Source organism: Idiotropiscis lumnitzeri, chromosome 4 (genome assembly GCF_059441095.1).
Source record: "Idiotropiscis lumnitzeri isolate Australia: NSW breed Sydney's pygmy pipehorse chromosome 4, RoL_Ilum_1.0, whole genome shotgun sequence".
Taxonomy (NCBI): domain Eukaryota; kingdom Metazoa; phylum Chordata; class Actinopteri; order Syngnathiformes; family Syngnathidae; genus Idiotropiscis; species Idiotropiscis lumnitzeri.
In genome coordinates, this window is record NC_142394.1 from 18,503,897 (window position 1) to 18,521,891 (window position 17,995).

Here is a 17,995-nt window from a genome sequence, read left to right on the forward strand (position 1 = left end):
TATTATTACAATATTTAACATGTACGTAAAGATATTAGCAAGATTTTTACTATATAATAAAAAAAGGTATTTTTTTTTCCCACATGTTCTTAGCTAATTAATTGTAATTTCTTTAGATAATTAACGCACAATTGAGCCTGCATCTGACTGGTCAAATTCAGATAAAAGGATGTAATTCCATAAGAAAATTATTGCATGTTTTTGCAATATGCATAATACACGGGCCATTATCACGATATCAGTATTTTTTTTTCTTCGATATAGCGTGCAGCCCTACCCCTCACCTCCTACCGAATCAGCCTCCACCTCTCCACACTGCCTGTGCCGAGGTGTTGGGAAAAACCCCAAGCTTCCTCGGCCATGAGCCACCATGCCCACTAGATTTGTTGGGCGCAGCCGGGTCGCATCATCCAGCACAGCAGGCTTGGCACTCCACTTATTAACAGTCTTGAGCGTTTTTATTTCACTGTTTGAGGCTCTTGGATCAAAGAAATTACAAAAATCGGTCCACAAAAATCTCTTGATGCCAGTTAGTGTGCTTTTTTGTATATTTTTTTTCTTCCATTTTTGTCTTTGTATTATTTTTTTTTTCAAACAAAGTGATGTTACAAAACCTCTTGCCCGTGGTTTAGTTTACAAATGCATCTTATTTCGTGAAAGTACTCGCAGTTAACTTCAGACTGCCTTGATCACTCTGGAGCTCATCGTTGTCTGAGTCTTTCTCTTTTTGGTTGCTCTTTGTTCCATATGAATAGTAGTTTTCTGGTTTTTACAGTCTCTGTTTTTTCCCCACAATATTTTGCATGTAACATCTCACATACATGCATTCATACACGTCACTGACTTAGGTACACATCTATCTTTATTCATGCTACTCATTTTGGCCATGTGCTTTGTTCAGTGCAAAATGTGAACTTTAGTGAAAATAAAATGAATGTACTGTATCAAGTCATTGGCTCTGCAGGAGCCACAGTGTGTTTGCATGCCTTTTTGGCTTTGGAGTGGCTGAAATAATTCCAGTCTTTACAGATCATATATTGCACCTGTTGCAGTCTTTCTTGCATTCTGCAGTGCACCTCATTTATTGGTACACTCCAAAGGTGATCCACTTTAGAAACTGTACTTGCAATGTTTATGTCGGGTGAAATGTTGTGATTAGACTAAACATTTTCTTGATACAAACAGAGACTGGTGGATGTTGAATAGTTTTTCTGCGCTCTAAAATCTCCCACCGCAGGGCATTACAGTAAAAGGGTGCTTTCTGGTAATAAAAGCTTTGCAGCAAAAAATTCAAGGTTGGAGCTAAAGTGCTACCTGACACACCCGCATCTTGGCAGAGAGCAGCTACATTACTTGTTGTGTGTTCACTAAAACATGGAAACGTGTTTTTCTATTTTTGTCATTGCTGTGTAATTTCCTCGTGAGAAACATTTTGTGTGGAAAAGTGTTGCATGTGATTGAAATGCGGCAGTCATTGGTATTTGTTATGTGGTTTAGTGTGGATTTGTTGTCAATATGGCATGGCTCATTGGTTGAGTGGTCGTTTCCTGACCTAGAGGTTGTGGGTTCGATTCACGGCCATCGTGATCATGTCGGATTAACCTTGAGCAAGATACTGAACCCAGAGTTGTCATCGGCAGGTAGATGCGACATCAGTGTGAAGCGCTCTTAGGGCCTTAACAGGTGGAAAGGCACTATACAAGTGAAAGACCATTTACTTGTTCAATTTACTCTTATCAGACTACAGTATTTATTTTTTATTTTATTTTTTTATAAATGTCTAAAGGCAAAGATGAAGCCCCTGTTAATCTGAGTTGTCATTTCCTAAAAGCATCTTGACCATTTTTTATTCCTCGGATTGTGATGATCTCGTCACTGTTGCTTCTCGAATCTTGTTGATGTTAAGATGTCTTGTAATGATATTGAATCTCTACATTGCTGTTGAAATGTACAAAAACCCACATTAGAAAAGCTCAAGAGAAGTGTGGGTGCAAAGCACCTGTGCATGTTGAAATAAAACGTACTGCACTGTTGTCAGATGCGCCTGAATGTGTGCACCTTGTAAAACACAAATTGTCAAATAGGCTCTAACTCTCAGCACGGCTCCCCCTAGTGTTTTTAAATGTATTTTTTTGATTAATTTCCTGCTTTGACGCTGGTGGCCCCAATTCCTCCTCTTTGTGTTCCTTACATGGAAGCATCATCAGCGTGGAGGGCATTTTTCAATCAGCTGAATTATAATGACCCAGTATTTAGCAGTGGTGACATATCAGCAGGTACAGATTGACATGGTTATACACAGTCTTTACATTTTGCAGCCTCATAATGAGTTAGATTAGATGAGGGGGTGTTTATAAGCCATGTGATAATCAGCTCTTGTTGTAGTAGCAAGTGGCATGCGATTTTATTTTTATTTTTTTGAATTCTTTTTTTAAAATGTTTTTGAGTGAAAGCCAGGACTTCTAATGCCAGGATGTAATGCTTATGTCAAGTGTATTAATTGAGAATCCGGGTGTGTTAATAGCTCTCATTGTGTAAGAATTAAGTATGTAGGCTATGTGGATAAATGTCTATTTATGGGTAAGTGGATGTAGTGTGTTTTCTTTACTTCAGTTATATCATGCAACATCTGATGAGAGCAAATCCAAGAAACAAGGTAGAAAGGAAAGTGTCTGGCTGTGTTGCTCCTGTGTTCTCTGGCTGCCCTAATGTGTCACAAAGTGCTCAAGTTGACTCACACAGCTGTCCCTGTGCTTTTAATTAGCCCTAATACCCAATTCAGTTCCATTAGCCGGAAATACCAAGCCAGCACAGGAGCACCAGCAGAGACTGTCAGGGAGCATTTACAGGCATGCACAGACTGTGTGGAACGCTTCCATGTGCATGTAGAAAAGTGAAACTGCCTTACAATAATTGATTAATCAGACATTGAGGATTCCGTCAATTGAGTAGAATTATCTTCTTTTGGAAGTTGAGTTGTGCTTCCAAGTAGCATTATTTTGCTTAATATCAAATTGGCATCGAGGATGGAGTTCAAGTCCCCCTTTGTATTAAACATTAGATGGAGAAAAAAAATCTTTTGTGACGCGTCTGTATTTTGTTGTTGTACTGCCTTGTTTTGCTCTTTTTGGCATTTACTGTAATGTTTGTCATGGATGACGGGCCCCCTGAAGGGGTTTATTGTTATAAAAACAGTACTACTTAGGACCACAGAATCGTTGTTTTTTGCTTGCAGTCTGATGGGCCTTTTGAGACTCTTTTCCCCCTCTCCTCCCTCTCTGCCTGCCCAGATAACCAACGTGACGGTGCCCTTCATGTTTAAGTATGCAGTGGACGAGCTTAACCAGATGTCGGGACACATGCTGAACCTGAACGATGCGGCAAGCACTGTGGCTACCATGGCAACGGCCATGCTGATTGGCTGTGAGTTCCAGACTTTTGTTGCACTAGCAGGTGCCATGCTCATCAGAGGGGACTACGGGACTGCCTATTATCTCCAGGCTGACCTTTCCCCGACACACTCACATCAATGCAGCTGCACAACCCCCGCCTTATCCTCCTTTTATTTACATTATGTGCTCCGTTATATATATTTTAGTTCACCGATTTTAATCCGTACATAGGTACGGAAAACTTTTCTATTTGGTAACCATTTCATTTCAAGGTGAACAGGGAGACCTTCACAGTTTTCTAAAGCAGCCATAATCATTTTGATTTGTCTTATGTTGAGGTTATGACGGAGGCCAAGTATGTTTTTTTTTTTATTTATTTTTTTTTTTTTTTATAAAACCCTGCATTTACTTTATACTTCTCATTTCTCAATGCTGGAATAGTCCCCGAACACAAAAAAAGGAGTCAGAGGTGAGGTGGAGCTCTAGTGGGAAGTTCATTTCTGATTAGAGTATTTTTTTTCCGTGCAGTGCTAATGAATAGCATAAACATATGGGAAAAATAGTGACCTGACACCTACTGCAAGTCTCTCTGTGTTTGAGTGAGATCAGCTTGGATACACTTAGCCCTGTAGCCACTTATTTTAATGAGCCCACTTAGATCTTGCTCAGTAGTGCTTGGTGAATAATTGGAGCACACGAACAGGACTCCAGACAGGATGAAATCGGATGACAAGGAAGAATGTACAGGACGCTCTTTTCGAATGGAATTGTATTCTTTGCACCCTTTCAGCAATGCTCTGGCCCCCATGTATGTGGCATGGTGTGTAATTTGGCTGAAATGGAAGCCCATTGCTCATCCTACCTTGTCAGATGTGGACACATTGTTCATTTGATGAGCATTCCTATTTAACGCCACATTACTGCCCCACTAAGATCGACAGACAGAGCAATGACTAACCTACTCTGGTCCCATAAGACAAGGCATGTATTCACATAGAAATCACCTCAAGGCGACCAGGTGTAATTCAAACTTGGACTAATATAAATTTGTAAATGACCTGAGCCGCCGCCTTTTGTTTCTGGCTGGGCTGGAATGAATTTCTGATGATCTTGCAACTTCTAAATTAGAATGTTCTCAATTCTTCTAATTCTCAGACAGTGGTAAAATTGTGCTCATAGCTTACAATTTTTGAAACAAAACTAATCACCAGCCGCCAAATAACACTCCTCCTCTACTCGTCTATGACCCCTTTCAATTGGCAAAACTAGGGAGAGTTATTGTAAAATATAAAATACCAGTCAGCCTTAGTCCCAAGCAGGCTTAGTTGAGACCAGGATGCCTTCGGATCATTCAACTTTCCTGAGTGAAAGATGTAATTATATAGTATTTCCATCATTGTTAAATGAATAGCTCAAAGGTCGCTTAATTTTGTGAGGATAGATGATGCAAATATTGGGATATAATATTACGTCCATATTGCCTTCTCCTCGTGGTCATATACAGATAATGTTGATCTGATCATTGACGTTCTACGAACACCACCTCACGTATTGGTATTATTGATATTAGACGCATTAACGCTGCTTTATTCTAACATTTGAGTGAAATTGTTTGAAATGACAGAAATACCATGCTAACGTTTACCCTCGCACAACAGTATGTCAAGAGGCTGGACTATCATACTCTCCCTTCGCGAGTTTGCTGCAGCAGAAATGTACTTACTGACAAAAATGTATCCCTTAATCATAGCTCCGAGATTAAGACAAGCATAGGTTCTTTGTACAAAGCCCAGCCCTGTTTAATTTTGAGCCTCCCTGCTTTTCAATGTCAGAGTGTGTAATTGCCTGTGTCCTGCCTTGTCCCAGATGGTTCGTCACGGGCCTGTGCAGCACTCTTCAACGAGCTTCGGAACATGGTGTTCGGCAAAGTGGCCCAGAGCTCTATCCGACGCATCGCCAAGAACGTCTTCCTCCACTTGCACAATCTGGATCTGGGCTTCCATCTCAGCCGCCAGACGGGAGCGCTGTCCAAGGCCATCGACCGTGGCACCCGAGGCATCTCATTTGTCCTTAGTGCCCTCATATTCAATCTGGGCCCCACAGTCTTTGAGATGGGACTTGTGAGTGCCATCCTGGTAAGATCCGTTGTGAGGTCTTTCTCATGGTGTTTGATAGCCTACCCTTCATCAAATTTCTGAAAAAGCAAATGCTGCTCACAGTGTTCATTCTTTGTGTGGTCCCGTTATTATTCCAATAGCCAGCACCTTTCATCACCTTGGCACACTTCGCAGCAGAACATCAGGATATTAATTCCAGGATGTCTCATTTTCATTAGATGAATCCCCCGTTTTCTTTGGGTGGGCAACCCGGAGCCCATTAGCATCGTTGTAGAATCCCAACGCTTTGTTGCAGCTTAATGTCCTCCTGTAGTGTATGCCTGCCCACACACACACACGCACACACACTGGCACTAAAAGACCTACTCGTCTATAGCTTTGCCTTATTATTCCACTCTGGACCATAATGTCAGTTTGGATGTAATGAGGACAGACTTCATTGCCCACATAGCTAAAGCATTAGCACGATTAGTTCTTGTCGTTTCCCTTCCATTTGTAACACCCTATTACGTAGTGAAGTGGCCACAAACTCACTTTTGACACAAGCACTGGAGCATGGTGGTCTGATGTGCTTTCTTGACTTTGTTTTATGGGGATGTTAAGCTGTGAATGCTAAACTTTAAAAAAATTTTTTTTTTTTTTAATAAATCTTCCTGCTTTTGTCCCATGCAGTTCTACAAGTGTGGCGTAGAATTCACGGCCGTGGCCTTGGGCACATTATCCACATACACCCTCTTCACCATTCTCATGACGCAGTGGAGGTAACATTGAGCATGCCCATGCTTGAATTTGTAATATGTTGTACACTGAATTTATAGACTCACTCCTGTTACCATATAAGACAAAAGGGCTCGTTTGTGTCTGTGCGCAGGACTCGTTTCCGCATAGAAATGAACAAAGCAGACAACGAGGCAGGCAACGCAGCTATCGACTCTCTCCTTAACTATGAGACTGTTAAGGTGAGATCACATTGACGCGCACATACCCACACCCTGCAACACTTCAACCCTATTCTCAGTTCCTCCTCATTGCGCCCCCTCCTCCCTTCATTTTTCTTTCCCGTCTTTTGCTTCTGCTCACTTGCGTCAGGAACCATGACAAGTGCTTCACTGGTAGAATCAATTTCACACAACACTCCCCCCTCTGTCTTTCCCTTTCTCGTACAAATGTATTTTACATACCCTATTATTAAGCGTAACATTGCATTAAGAAGTTAACATTGTCACTAAGTGGCATGCCACTATACTGTTACTGTATACAAAAGAATTCACACGCTTACATTTGATCCAAGTCGTATGCCAAGACACCTAGGAGTAGCTTGGCCAAGATCAATTGTGGGGCTCTTCGTACACATTCACATGATTGGCCTCAAGCAAAAACATTGATTGACCTCAATAACTTCCCAACACGTCAATATTAATCTATCATATCTGTATGTAATTGTTCACTGATTAGATTATCATGGAATGACACTCCACTAACATGGTCTAAAAAGCAGCGGTATTTAAATACAAATCTTATTGTTTCAGTACAAAATGCAAAGATGTTAATATTATATTGCCGTGTAGAAGATATGAATGAATAAAGTAGTGTAATTATGGGCTTTTTTTTTTTTTAAACATATTTCTCTCAACTCGTTTTCTGTGTGGATGACATGCACCTTTCTCCATTCCAAGCCTCATTTTCTGCATCTTTGTTTTTTTTGTACACACACACACACACACACAAAAAACAGGCCACATCTCAAGCAGGCTCCAACAGATTTTTGTTTATTGCGCCGGATCTATTTTGGCACCTGTTATTTCCTTTGCTGTTATTTTACATTCAGTTTTACTTTTACATTTTGTTCTGTCTTATTTTGTATGATCTGTGTCAATGTGGCCGAATTTAGCATCACTCTGAGCTGTGAGTGCATATGTAATTAGATCTCCGCCCACTCAGAAATCCGTTCCAGTTTCACACAGGGCTCGATGAGAAACCTGAACATGGTGCCTTCCTAGCGCTGCTTGTTTGTGCTTCATGTGCCATATTTTCCTCTCTTCTAGCCCCCACCCCACCCGCAGGTCCCCTACTTTTGCCTCTGTTCCAATCTATGACATGTCCATTGCTACAGTCTGTACCAAAAGACGCAAATCGCCCACTTTGCCTGAGAGAAAAAAAACCAAAAAACAATAGGGCAACTAAACAAATGCAATGTTTGTCAGTTAGTGGGTAATTGGCGATGGAGTGGAGGAGGCAGCTTGTTATGGCTGGAGTTTTATTTGCTGCGTTTCAGCAATGTGCTTGTAGCAGATTCATGAGGTTTTTCCCTGAAGTGATAGCTGTATGTCTTAATCAAAATTAGTGCTGCACTTGTGACTCAGCACTTAAGGTTCTCTGTTGGGAGGCATTAAGATGCCAACAACGGATGTATATCCAGATTGACAGAAACAATTGTATACTATAGTTTATATCTTTACTTTAAGGATATAATTAATACTCTTCAAGATTATTTGGCTTCACAAAAGGTTATTGTGCAGTTTTCTCAGAATTTTGAACTGTTAGCTTGCTGATTTTCATTGTAATGCCATGGGTATGAAGATACAGAAATGTGAAGTGTTTCAGCGGCCAGGCTAACCGAGACCCAGACTCCACTCAGTGCAGTCACTGAGAACAAATGTATCCTTGATGTGGGTTGTGCTTTAGCGTCTGTCTGTCTGACACTGCACTTTATGGTTCCATAACCTCCAACCCCAACCACGTTTTGTGCTTCTCGTATTGTCCGTCAACGTGCGCATTCTTCTCAAAATTAAACCCTGGACTGTCTCTGAGTCATTCTCATTGCCATCTTTTTGTGTTTTCTACCTCAGTACTTCAACAACGAGAAGTATGAAGCCCAAAGGTATGATGGCTTCCTGAAAAGCTACGAGTCTTCCTCATTAAAAACCACGACCTCGCTCGCAATGCTTAACTTTGGCCAGAGCGCCGTCTTCAGCGTCGGCCTCACCGGCATCATGTTGCTGGCAAGCAAGGGCATTGCAGCAGGTGGGTATGGCCAGAAGGCCACAATGATTGTCATCATATTCTTGCTTAGATCGATTGCATAACATTCTTTGCCCGATGTGTAACATTGGCGTTTCTGATAAGCTGCTTGACTCACCATCTAGTGTGAAAAAAATGATTGACGGTACAATGTTTATACAGATGTTCGAGTCTCATGCGGAGTCAAAAGCCCTAGAATAAAATCTGTTGTAAAATGAGTTTGAAAAAATGGACAGAGAAGGGGCTTGCCCAATGTTTTGCGGTGGATTATTTCAACAAAAAAAGGCTTAACCTAACCCTCTGAGCCGACGCTTAGCCTTTGGTACCTGGTCCGTTGACCTGAGGCACTAGGCACATGCTTGGGTATAAGGAGCTCAGAGAAGTAAGGTGGACTGAGACCATTTAAATATTTGAAATCAAATAATATTAAAACGAACACTAAAATGTACAGGGGGCTAGTGAAGGCAGGCCAGAGTTATGTACTCGGTCCGTGAAGCAGCAGTTAGGAGGCTAGCAACAGCAGCATTTTGCATTTTGCACCAACTGGAGAGGAGGCTGACTCCAAAATAAAGTGTCTCACAGTAATCCAGCCGAGATGTAACAAAACCATGGATTACTGTTTCTAAGTGTTGTTGAGAATGGAGAGGCTTTACTTTAACCAGCTGCCCAACATGAAAAGAATTGAATTTAACATACGGCACTAGTTTACCAGTCCAATTTAAAACTTAAGTTCAACACTGTTGGATTTAAGGCCTCAACACACCAAGCCGACGTCCAGGAAATAAAATGAAAATAGCAAAGGCCCCAAAATGTAACCCTGTGGAACACCACATGACAGTGAGGCAGAGCGTGAGTCAGAGCACCCAAGGATAACATAAAATAGGATCTAGTCCGCTACTATAATGCTCACCTGGTGCTGGAAACAAGCCGACAGGATACTGTCGTCCACCGTATCGAACGCTGCGATCAGATCCAACAAAACTAGACACACACAGTCTCCAGTGTCATTAGCCAGGAGGATGTCATTAAAAGGTCGTAACAGGGCTGCCTGTGCTGTTCATCATCTTAAAACCTCCATGGTCTTATGCTGATCCGAGAAAGATTTCTCAGTGCGTGCACCACCTTTTCCAGATTTTTTTTTTAATATTTTTTTTTAATTAAAGGCATCTTGGAAATGGGTCTAATTAAAATTTGATTGCACTACTTGATCAAGGCCATGTTTCTTGAGCAGGGGTTGCACCATGTCATGTTTAAAATGTTGGGGAACTAAACCAGAGGACAGGTTGCAGTTAATAATGGCCAAAACCAATAATCAATAATTGGGAGTACCCCTTTAAAGAAATGAGAGGAGCCAGTTGTCTTAATCTGTCAAACCACATCCTGTAAAAACCTCAAGGAAACCTTCAAAGGATTTTACCACCACCAAACAAAGGGCATGGACAGACGGCTTAGACGCAAACTTTTCTATCATGGGATCAATACTATATTTTAAGACATATGAGCAACAGACATTGATTTGTTACAACATAGATGAATCAATAAGTCAACTTGGCTGTGGGAAAAAAAAAGTAAATAAAGCTATGCAAGTTTGATCATCGAAAAGCCTTAAACATTTCCCTGACATTTGGTGACAAAATGAAAAACATGCATTGCAACAAAATGTATTTATTGATTTGCTTTTGTTAGTGCTCTTCACATTTTTACAGGATGGGCAACCCTAACCTATGAATCCATCTTTTGACGTGAAGGTACGATGACAGTGGGTGACCTGGTGATGGTGAACGGCCTGCTCTTCCAGCTGTCCCTCCCCCTAAACTTCCTGGGAACAGTGTACAGGGAGACGCGGCAGGCTCTCATAGACATGAACACACTTTTCACGCTGCTCAGTATTGACACCAAGATCAAGGTAACTTCAGCAGGAGCTTGACATTAATTTCTTCACATTGCTGAGTTCATTGGCAAGAGCATTTTGTGTGTTCCCTTTATTATTCTGACAAGGTCTCAGCTTGTATGCAAGGAAACAAGATACTGTATAGAAACGCCTAAAGATATATAAAGAAAAAGAAAAAACCTTCAAAATCAGTCTCTCTTTTTTTTTTTACAGCCACAGGTTTGGTACCTTCAATTTTTGTTTATCCATTCATTTGTTGTCATTCAAATTTTAGACAAAAACATTCACATTTACGGACAATTTCAAGTTTTTAACGAACTTAACATGCATTTTTTTCTAATGCGAGTGGAAGCCAGAGTAGCTGTAAAAAAAAAAACATGCAACCTCAAGGAGAACATGCAACGTCCACACAGGAAGGCCAGTGCCTGGATTTTAATTCTCAACGTTAGAAATGTGAGGCAAATATTCTAACCAGTTTTACACTGTGTCATCTTAGTATTTTTAATTATTTTAATGCTGTTGTCGTGTTTTAGCCTCTTGAGTACTGTTCCTCGCAACCTTTAACCGTTATCTATTGCTGTCGTATGATATATAGTAAAAAAAAAAAAAAAAAAGGAAAAGTAAAGTTGTAACAGCAATCTTCTCCTGACTTTAAATCCAACTGGGGGCCATTTTAATGTAATAAATAAAATCTTGAAAGTCCTTCAGATGTACTTACATTGATCTTAGAAAAGCTGTAAGGAGCCTGTGGACTCTTTCCCATCTTGCGTTTCAGCAACCCTGGCACGTTGCGGGTGCACTTAAAATACTGTCTCGGATGTTTACTGTTTAAACACTGTCAATGCAGATTTGATTTGAACAGGCACACCCTTTGTTTCTCCTGTTGAAGTGGCAGTCAGTTATTTTTATGAAACGTCCTGACAGCCCATCTCGCGCAAGAAGAGTCCACTTAAGTGCAAATGTGTGTCTGCTGCCTGGCACTCTGGGCGCTATTGAGGTGTCTGGCCTGTAATTGCAGCAGTAATAATGATTCTTATTTCTTATTTTTTTTTTCCCCACTCATCAGTCCTGCGCTCATTTGTGATTCCCCGGAGAATGGCACAGCCCAGCAGGCCATTATTGACTGGACACATTATGCATTCTTTTCAACATTTGCATTATGTACTTAAAATAATCCAGTCCATCCCTTTAACTACTACTCCACCAAATAAATGATTTTTCCTTTCCTGCATGTGGGATTGTGAAGTTCTAATTTGTTTGTTCTAATGGACTGTGAGTTGTTTGTATTAATTGGCAGAGCGGGCCTGCGCTGTCATTTATGTTGTATTGACAATCTAGCTACCAACAGGCCTGCGTTTTTTGGAAGCTTTTTCAACTTAAAAGAAGCCAGCATGAGCGTTTTACTCGATGCTTTAGCTACAGGCTTTTGGGTGATTATGTCGCTGTTAGTTTGTAGAACAGGCTTTCAGTCTTGGCATGAAGACAGCGCTTTATTAGTTACTGACCTTGGCTTTATCTCTGAGCTGTGCTGAAAGCCGAGCCCATTGTGTACCTAGGGTTTTTGATGCGTATTGACCAGTTAGTCATCGTGAAGGTGAAGAATGAGTCTTTTCTTTCTTTTATTTTACCATTTTACCAAGTACCATTTAAACCCGCTTCTGTTTTTTTTTTTTCTTCTCCGCCATTATCCATCTTTACAAGGCGTTACGTTACATATTGTATATTTATCCATCTAATATGCCTGGCCTTGTGTGCCAGTGGCTGTAATTACTTTTTTTTTTTTTTTTTTAAATCTTTTTCCATTTCATCGTCAGTCAACTTTGTGATTTGCTGCAGGAAAAAGATCTAGCCCCCCCTTTAAACATCATGCCACAAGAGTCCACTATTCGCTTTGAGGATGTCTATTTTGAGTACCTGGAAGGCCAGAAAGTCCTGAACGGGGTGACCTTCGAGGTACCTGCTGGAAAGAAGGTGGCCATAGTTGGTAGCAGTGGCTCCGGGTAAGTTGGCAGGATTAGTGAGGTCTAACAATTGTCTCCACCCGCTGTCATCACTGGAATGTAAGAATGCCTCTGGTGATTGGTCCCATCTCTGCTTTCAGGAAGAGCACGGTTGTTCGGCTGTTGTTCCGCTTCTATGAACCCCAGCGGGGGAACATATACATCGGTGGGCAAAACATCAGAGACGTCAGCCTTGAGAGCTTGAGGAAAGCTTTAGGGGTCGTTCCGCAGGTCAGTGATGCAATACGATAGAGGCAATATGATTTTCCAACATGCATGACACTTAAGTTTTACGCACAATTGTGAAAGTTAGTTGGATTTCTTTTGTGTGTTAATATTCAACAACAGCTTGTTAAAATGAGTTAAATTACATTTAGCTTTCTCTGCAATGTGCTCACAAGATAATCTGAACAGATGGGAAATTTTTTTTTCATTCGCATAGTACTCTTTCTCCCTCCTACCTTTGTCTTTGGATCTACAGCACTCTGCTCCCGTCGCTGCAGCAATAACAATATGCTCTCTGAAGATTGATTTTTTTTTAAAAAAAATTCTCTCCTCTCTGTTGTCAGGATGCTGTTCTGTTCCACAACACCATCTTCTACAACCTGCAGTACGGGAACGTCAACGCCACACCAGAGGATGTTTACCAAGTCGCTCGTCTTGCAGGCATCCATGACGCCATCCTCAGGATGCCGCATGGCTATGACACCCAAGTTGGCGAGCGGGGCCTAAAGCTGTCAGGTTTGCTGCAATTTAATGACCGTTTTAAAATATCATCATCCCAAAAATAAATCACGAAGTACTCGGTTTATAGCAATAACTTTTTTTCTGCATTTAAGGGTTTTTTTTCTCTTTTTTTTCCTTTTTTTTTTTTTTTTTAAACCGCGTGGTTAAAATAGTGCCGCACAGTTGGGAGCCAGGCATGAATCGCTCAAAGAGAGGCCCAATTCTCCAAATAGTTCCTCAATCATGGTTTGGCTTGGACCTAATTGTTCCCTTTGATTATTAATACCAAGACATTTTTTACAATGAATTTTTTTGTGGGAACAAGTTTGATGTAGGCAAGCAAAACTGTGCCCCACAGAGCAAAGTGAGGTCCTTAAAGGCAAGTTTGAATTTGATGGTCCTGACTTCAACCCCATCAAACGCCATTGAGACGATGTAAACTCCTCATGTTCCAAATTCCTTTTTCACTTGTCAAGAATTGTTACATATATCTTACTTTGTCAAGTTATCATTAAGTTGGGGGCAGTCTGGGTTTCAAACTTCCTTCTTTGACATTCCCCACTGCTGGCGCCGTTTTATAATGTCTCTAAAAGCTGCTTGCATTCAAAAGGCCACACACAGCTTGTATTTAACAAAGGCTGAGTCAGACCCAGAGCCAAAGTCTCCTGCTGATTTTCCTTCACAATTAAATAAAAGTCTTCTTGTACCCGTCATGCAGAATTGTAGCTGTGGTGCGTTTTCTCTCTGCTCGAGGTGATTATCCGATGAGGGCAGGGGGAGACCTTTCGCTCATAATTTCATACCTACCCGCTGAGGTCTGTTTGCATTGTTTCATGACGTCCATTGTTTCGTTTCAGGCGGCGAGAAGCAGCGTGTTGCCATCGCCCGTGCAATATTGAAGAATCCGCCCATTCTCCTGTACGATGAGGCCACATCGTCACTGGACTCCATCACAGAAGAGGTGCGGGCATGCATATTTTACAGAACAAACACTCACTCAGTCACCTGCCAAAGGTGCACATGATAATTCTGCACCCCCATCCCCTCCCACCCCCTTCACACACCACTGCACATATTCCCCCTTGCCACCTGCCGCCGTTTCCTCCTCCTTAAGCTCCAGCTCAGCTTAAACCCCCTCAGTCTTTGTAAATGTTACATTTAATGAGAAAGTTCAGCACACCATTTCTGCTTTTGAGAGGAAAGAGCGGCACGGTGGATACATTTCCGGTTGATGTGAGCGCGTTTGTGAATTAACATACATACACATTGCAGTGAGAAGCATATGAGAGAAGATTTGGAGTTGTATTTGTGAGTGAATTTCTATCTTATTAGTCACATGTTGGTGAATGCTGTTTTTTCAAGGCCTCCACCTTTGCAACATTTCATATGAGTGGAACACTTGAAAAAAAAAAAAAACAATGCTGGTTCGTCTTTCAGAACATCCTGAGCGCAATGAAGGAGATGGTGAAAGACAGGACCTCGGTGTTCATCGCTCACAGGCTTTCCACCGTTGTCGACGCCGATGAGATCATTGTGCTTAGTGAGGTACGTAGTCTTTATTTTCCACTTCATTTGCTTTTGGATTAAAAATTTTTAATTGCCTGTAGATGCCACATGATAGCGGCAAGACATGGCTGCGGTCTAACTAAATGAGCTCCTCCCCTTTCACGTCAACGTTAGTTTGTTGGTACAAAGATGCGACAAGATGGCGCCAAAGCAATACTATATTAGACAAAAATCGAGTTCCTGACTTTTTCTGCGAATAACGAAAAGAGGATCGCCCCCCCCCCAAAAAAAAATCAGTGACTCACAAATTGCCGAGGAACTGTGCGTGCCTGTTATTAATGGCCAGTCCAATTAGCACATTTTGCATGAAGGTTTGCGCTCAAATGACCTTTTGTTAATTATCACTGCCAGTATTGCAAATTTAACAGTTTATTTTGGACACTGATTATTGTATTCCACCGGGAGATGGTACATTTATGTCAACATCTTGTTAGTGCAAAACACAGGAGTTCTCTGCCTGGATTTTGCCACTTTATACTTTACCTGTTTATAACAATACTCCATAAATCAGAGATTATTTTTTTTTTATCAAAGAGTTTACGAAGCATCTTTTCTTCAGAAACGACTTCAATTGTTCTATCATCAACTTGCACTGGCAGGAAGGCATGATTGTAGTCCCAAATACTTCTACCACGATACACTGTAGCTATCGCGCCATGTTCAGTTCAGACCTTGTTTGGGATATGGGCGGAACCAAATATCATCTGTTTTTTAACCTTTACTTGCGTTGCCTCTTGTTTGGAGAACTGTGCAACCCAAAGTCTTCTCCTTCTTTCCAAAAGTGATGTGACGTATCATCCATTTCTTTGACAGTGAAAGTGTGAGCAGGTGTTCAGGAAAGCTTTAAAAGTGTGTTATAAAAATGTGTTTAAAGCATGTGAGTTGGGTATTTTTAAAATGCTTTCGCTATATCCTGAATTTTCTTGGGGTATCCCGTGTGATAAATGGGGGTTCACTGTAAACACAATGAGTCTTCCTGATGCGGTCAATGGTGTGTTATCAAAATTGTCAGGTGAGGAGAGAAACTACTATGATATGTAAAGGCCTTCCTTGGAATCACTTACGGTCTTAAAGGAGCATCAATTTGAAACGTGTCAGCAGTCAAGTGACATTTTCCATCAGCGCTCCCAGTGCTGATGAAATAAGAGGCTCTTTTTGAACGGCTCCCAGAGAGCATGTGTGCCTCCATGTTTCCAGAGTCTGATGGCGGGGATCAGAGGGTCGTGGCGAGGAGGCATGTTTCGTGTGTGTGATGTCGCCATGGAGTTTGCAGGTGTCGCCGGCAGAGGACCGCCCGGGGTGCTCATTAAAAAGCACGCCAGCGGTAGAATTCGCGTCTTGGGCTCACTAAAGATAATACCGACACCTCTGCATGCTCATGAGAGCTTGGGGGAAAGGGGGCGCATTCATTTGTGTTGGACTGTGTGGGAGGCGTGCATGCGAGTGTGTGTGTGTGTGAGTCAGTGTTTTTGCGCGAGAAATGCAACAGTTGTTCAGGAGGCGTGAGGGATCCTACAGGGGGGAGCTGGCAGAGTGTGGTCAGTGTTGGTGGTCATGAAGAGATTATTATTAAAACTCTTCTCATTACGCCACCTTCCCTTTGCATGTGTGTGTTTACAGCCATTTGGATTTGGGCAAACTTGGGTTTCTTTTGTTTGTTTTTTTCCCCCCTTCCGGTGGGGCAGGGTAAAGTGAAAGAGCGCGGCAACCATGAAACCCTCCTCGGCACGGCGGGCAGCTTATACGCCGACCTGTGGAACACCCAGAACAGCAAAATCCTGAACAGCAACAAGAGCTCCAGCCAGCCGGCGCCGGAGCGCCTCTCCCAGAAGGAGGAGGAGAGGAAGAAACTACAGGAGGAGATCCTCAACAGTGTGAAGGGCTGCGGGAACTGCTCCTGCTGAGAGGAACTGCCACCTCCAAGTCTCGTCACCATCCCCACACAGATGGCCCAGGCTGAAATCCCCAGTCTGTGTGGTATTTGAGAAAGGGAAAGTGGAGGGGGGAGGGATGTGGCCCCATCATGCATCCCAACCAAGCCCCATCGTGCAGCCATGCTTCCTTTTCCCCCCAGCTTGTCTTTCTCCTTATCGGAATAAAGCCTCTCGCTGGCCAACTTGAGGAGGAGCTGAACAGACACTGGATGGCGTCCAGAGCTTCTATATGTCAATTTCCTCACTTGAAGCCAAGAGTAAGAGACCTTGTATATCACATACATGCACGCGAGACATCTGCTCGACAACATGGTCGCATCCACTTCCCCGTCTTTGCTTTGCAGCCATTGGGTTTTATTGACATCTTTCTTCACACTGGAGACAAGAGGAGATTACGCGTAATGATGTACATATGTCTTCATACGACACGCTTTATATGGCTAAATCTAAAAGATTATTTTTTTAGATTAATTCAACCTGATTGTTTTTAAATAAGTGTTTATGTTGCCAATTCAGACTTTCCCCACGGCTCAGACTCACAGCACATTTACGCTTCAAATGTCACAGACTTGAGTGAAATGTTAAATTGTTCAGATTGTCCCCATTAATGCATCAACTATAGGTGAATATTTGGAGTCACGCGCACACAAAGCTGTCTCCCGCGTGAATTAGCACGATGTCACTGATGCATCGATGTAAAAATAACACTGCCGCAACGGCGAGAGGCGTCTAATAAATGATGAATGCTTTTCACCACAGTGTGAGCCATGTTGCGAGGGCTCCTCTGGGAACATTTTGCAGCCTTGGCACAGCAGCTATTGTGACGACAGTCGCCTTTGTCATTTTAACAGCAGCTAATTGGACGTATTGATCAGACAGAATTGAAGGTTTTGCGTCAATATTAATATTTAAAAACTGACATGTATGTCCTCATTTTCAGAGGGCTGCATTGTTTGTGATTCGCACACTTTGTTTGAATCCCTGCTGGTATTGTTTCTATTAATAAAATGAAATGATTGTCTTCGATACACCCATCTTGCGTCTGGTTTCTTGTGCAGTATGATAATACTAATGGAAAAAATAATGTCTGGTAGGTTTTCAGGAAATAGATAATCATTTTGATTTGCATTATTGACACAAAAGTGTTGTTTTTTTGCGGTTAAAACATGAAGAATTGTGATCTTGCAATGACTTCATCTAAATATTGTTGAAAATGTGCCAAGACTGAGCTGTGAGGTACTCAATTGTAAAGATATCTCATTCTTGTAACTTTTTTTTTTTTTTTTCAGTGTTCCTTATTTCTAAAACAATACCCCGTGATCCCCTCTCCGTACTATAAAAAAAACTG

At 41.8% G+C, this 17,995-nt stretch overlaps 1 protein-coding gene across 2 annotated transcripts in view; it reads left to right on the plus strand.

Annotated features, from left to right (window-relative positions):
- Nucleotides 1-17,675, plus strand: part of abcb7 (ATP binding cassette subfamily B member 7) — a 23,348-nt gene extending 5,673 nt beyond the window's left edge. For both annotated transcript variants that reach the window (XM_088292803.1, XM_088292804.1), the window contains 12 exons: nucleotides 3,291-3,423; nucleotides 5,259-5,527; nucleotides 6,182-6,270; nucleotides 6,381-6,468; nucleotides 8,359-8,533; nucleotides 10,279-10,436; nucleotides 12,258-12,421; nucleotides 12,523-12,652; nucleotides 12,991-13,162; nucleotides 14,005-14,108; nucleotides 14,585-14,692; nucleotides 16,399-17,675. In XM_088292803.1, coding sequence (XP_088148929.1) covers nucleotides 3,291-3,423; nucleotides 5,259-5,527; nucleotides 6,182-6,270; nucleotides 6,381-6,468; nucleotides 8,359-8,533; nucleotides 10,279-10,436; nucleotides 12,258-12,421; nucleotides 12,523-12,652; nucleotides 12,991-13,162; nucleotides 14,005-14,108; nucleotides 14,585-14,692; nucleotides 16,399-16,617 — 1,809 coding nt within the window. In that variant the 3' untranslated portion in view covers nucleotides 16,618-17,675. The remainder of the gene's footprint in view (nucleotides 1-3,290; nucleotides 3,424-5,258; nucleotides 5,528-6,181; nucleotides 6,271-6,380; nucleotides 6,469-8,358; nucleotides 8,534-10,278; nucleotides 10,437-12,257; nucleotides 12,422-12,522; nucleotides 12,653-12,990; nucleotides 13,163-14,004; nucleotides 14,109-14,584; nucleotides 14,693-16,398) is intronic.
- Nucleotides 17,676-17,995: the final 320 nt, after the last annotated feature.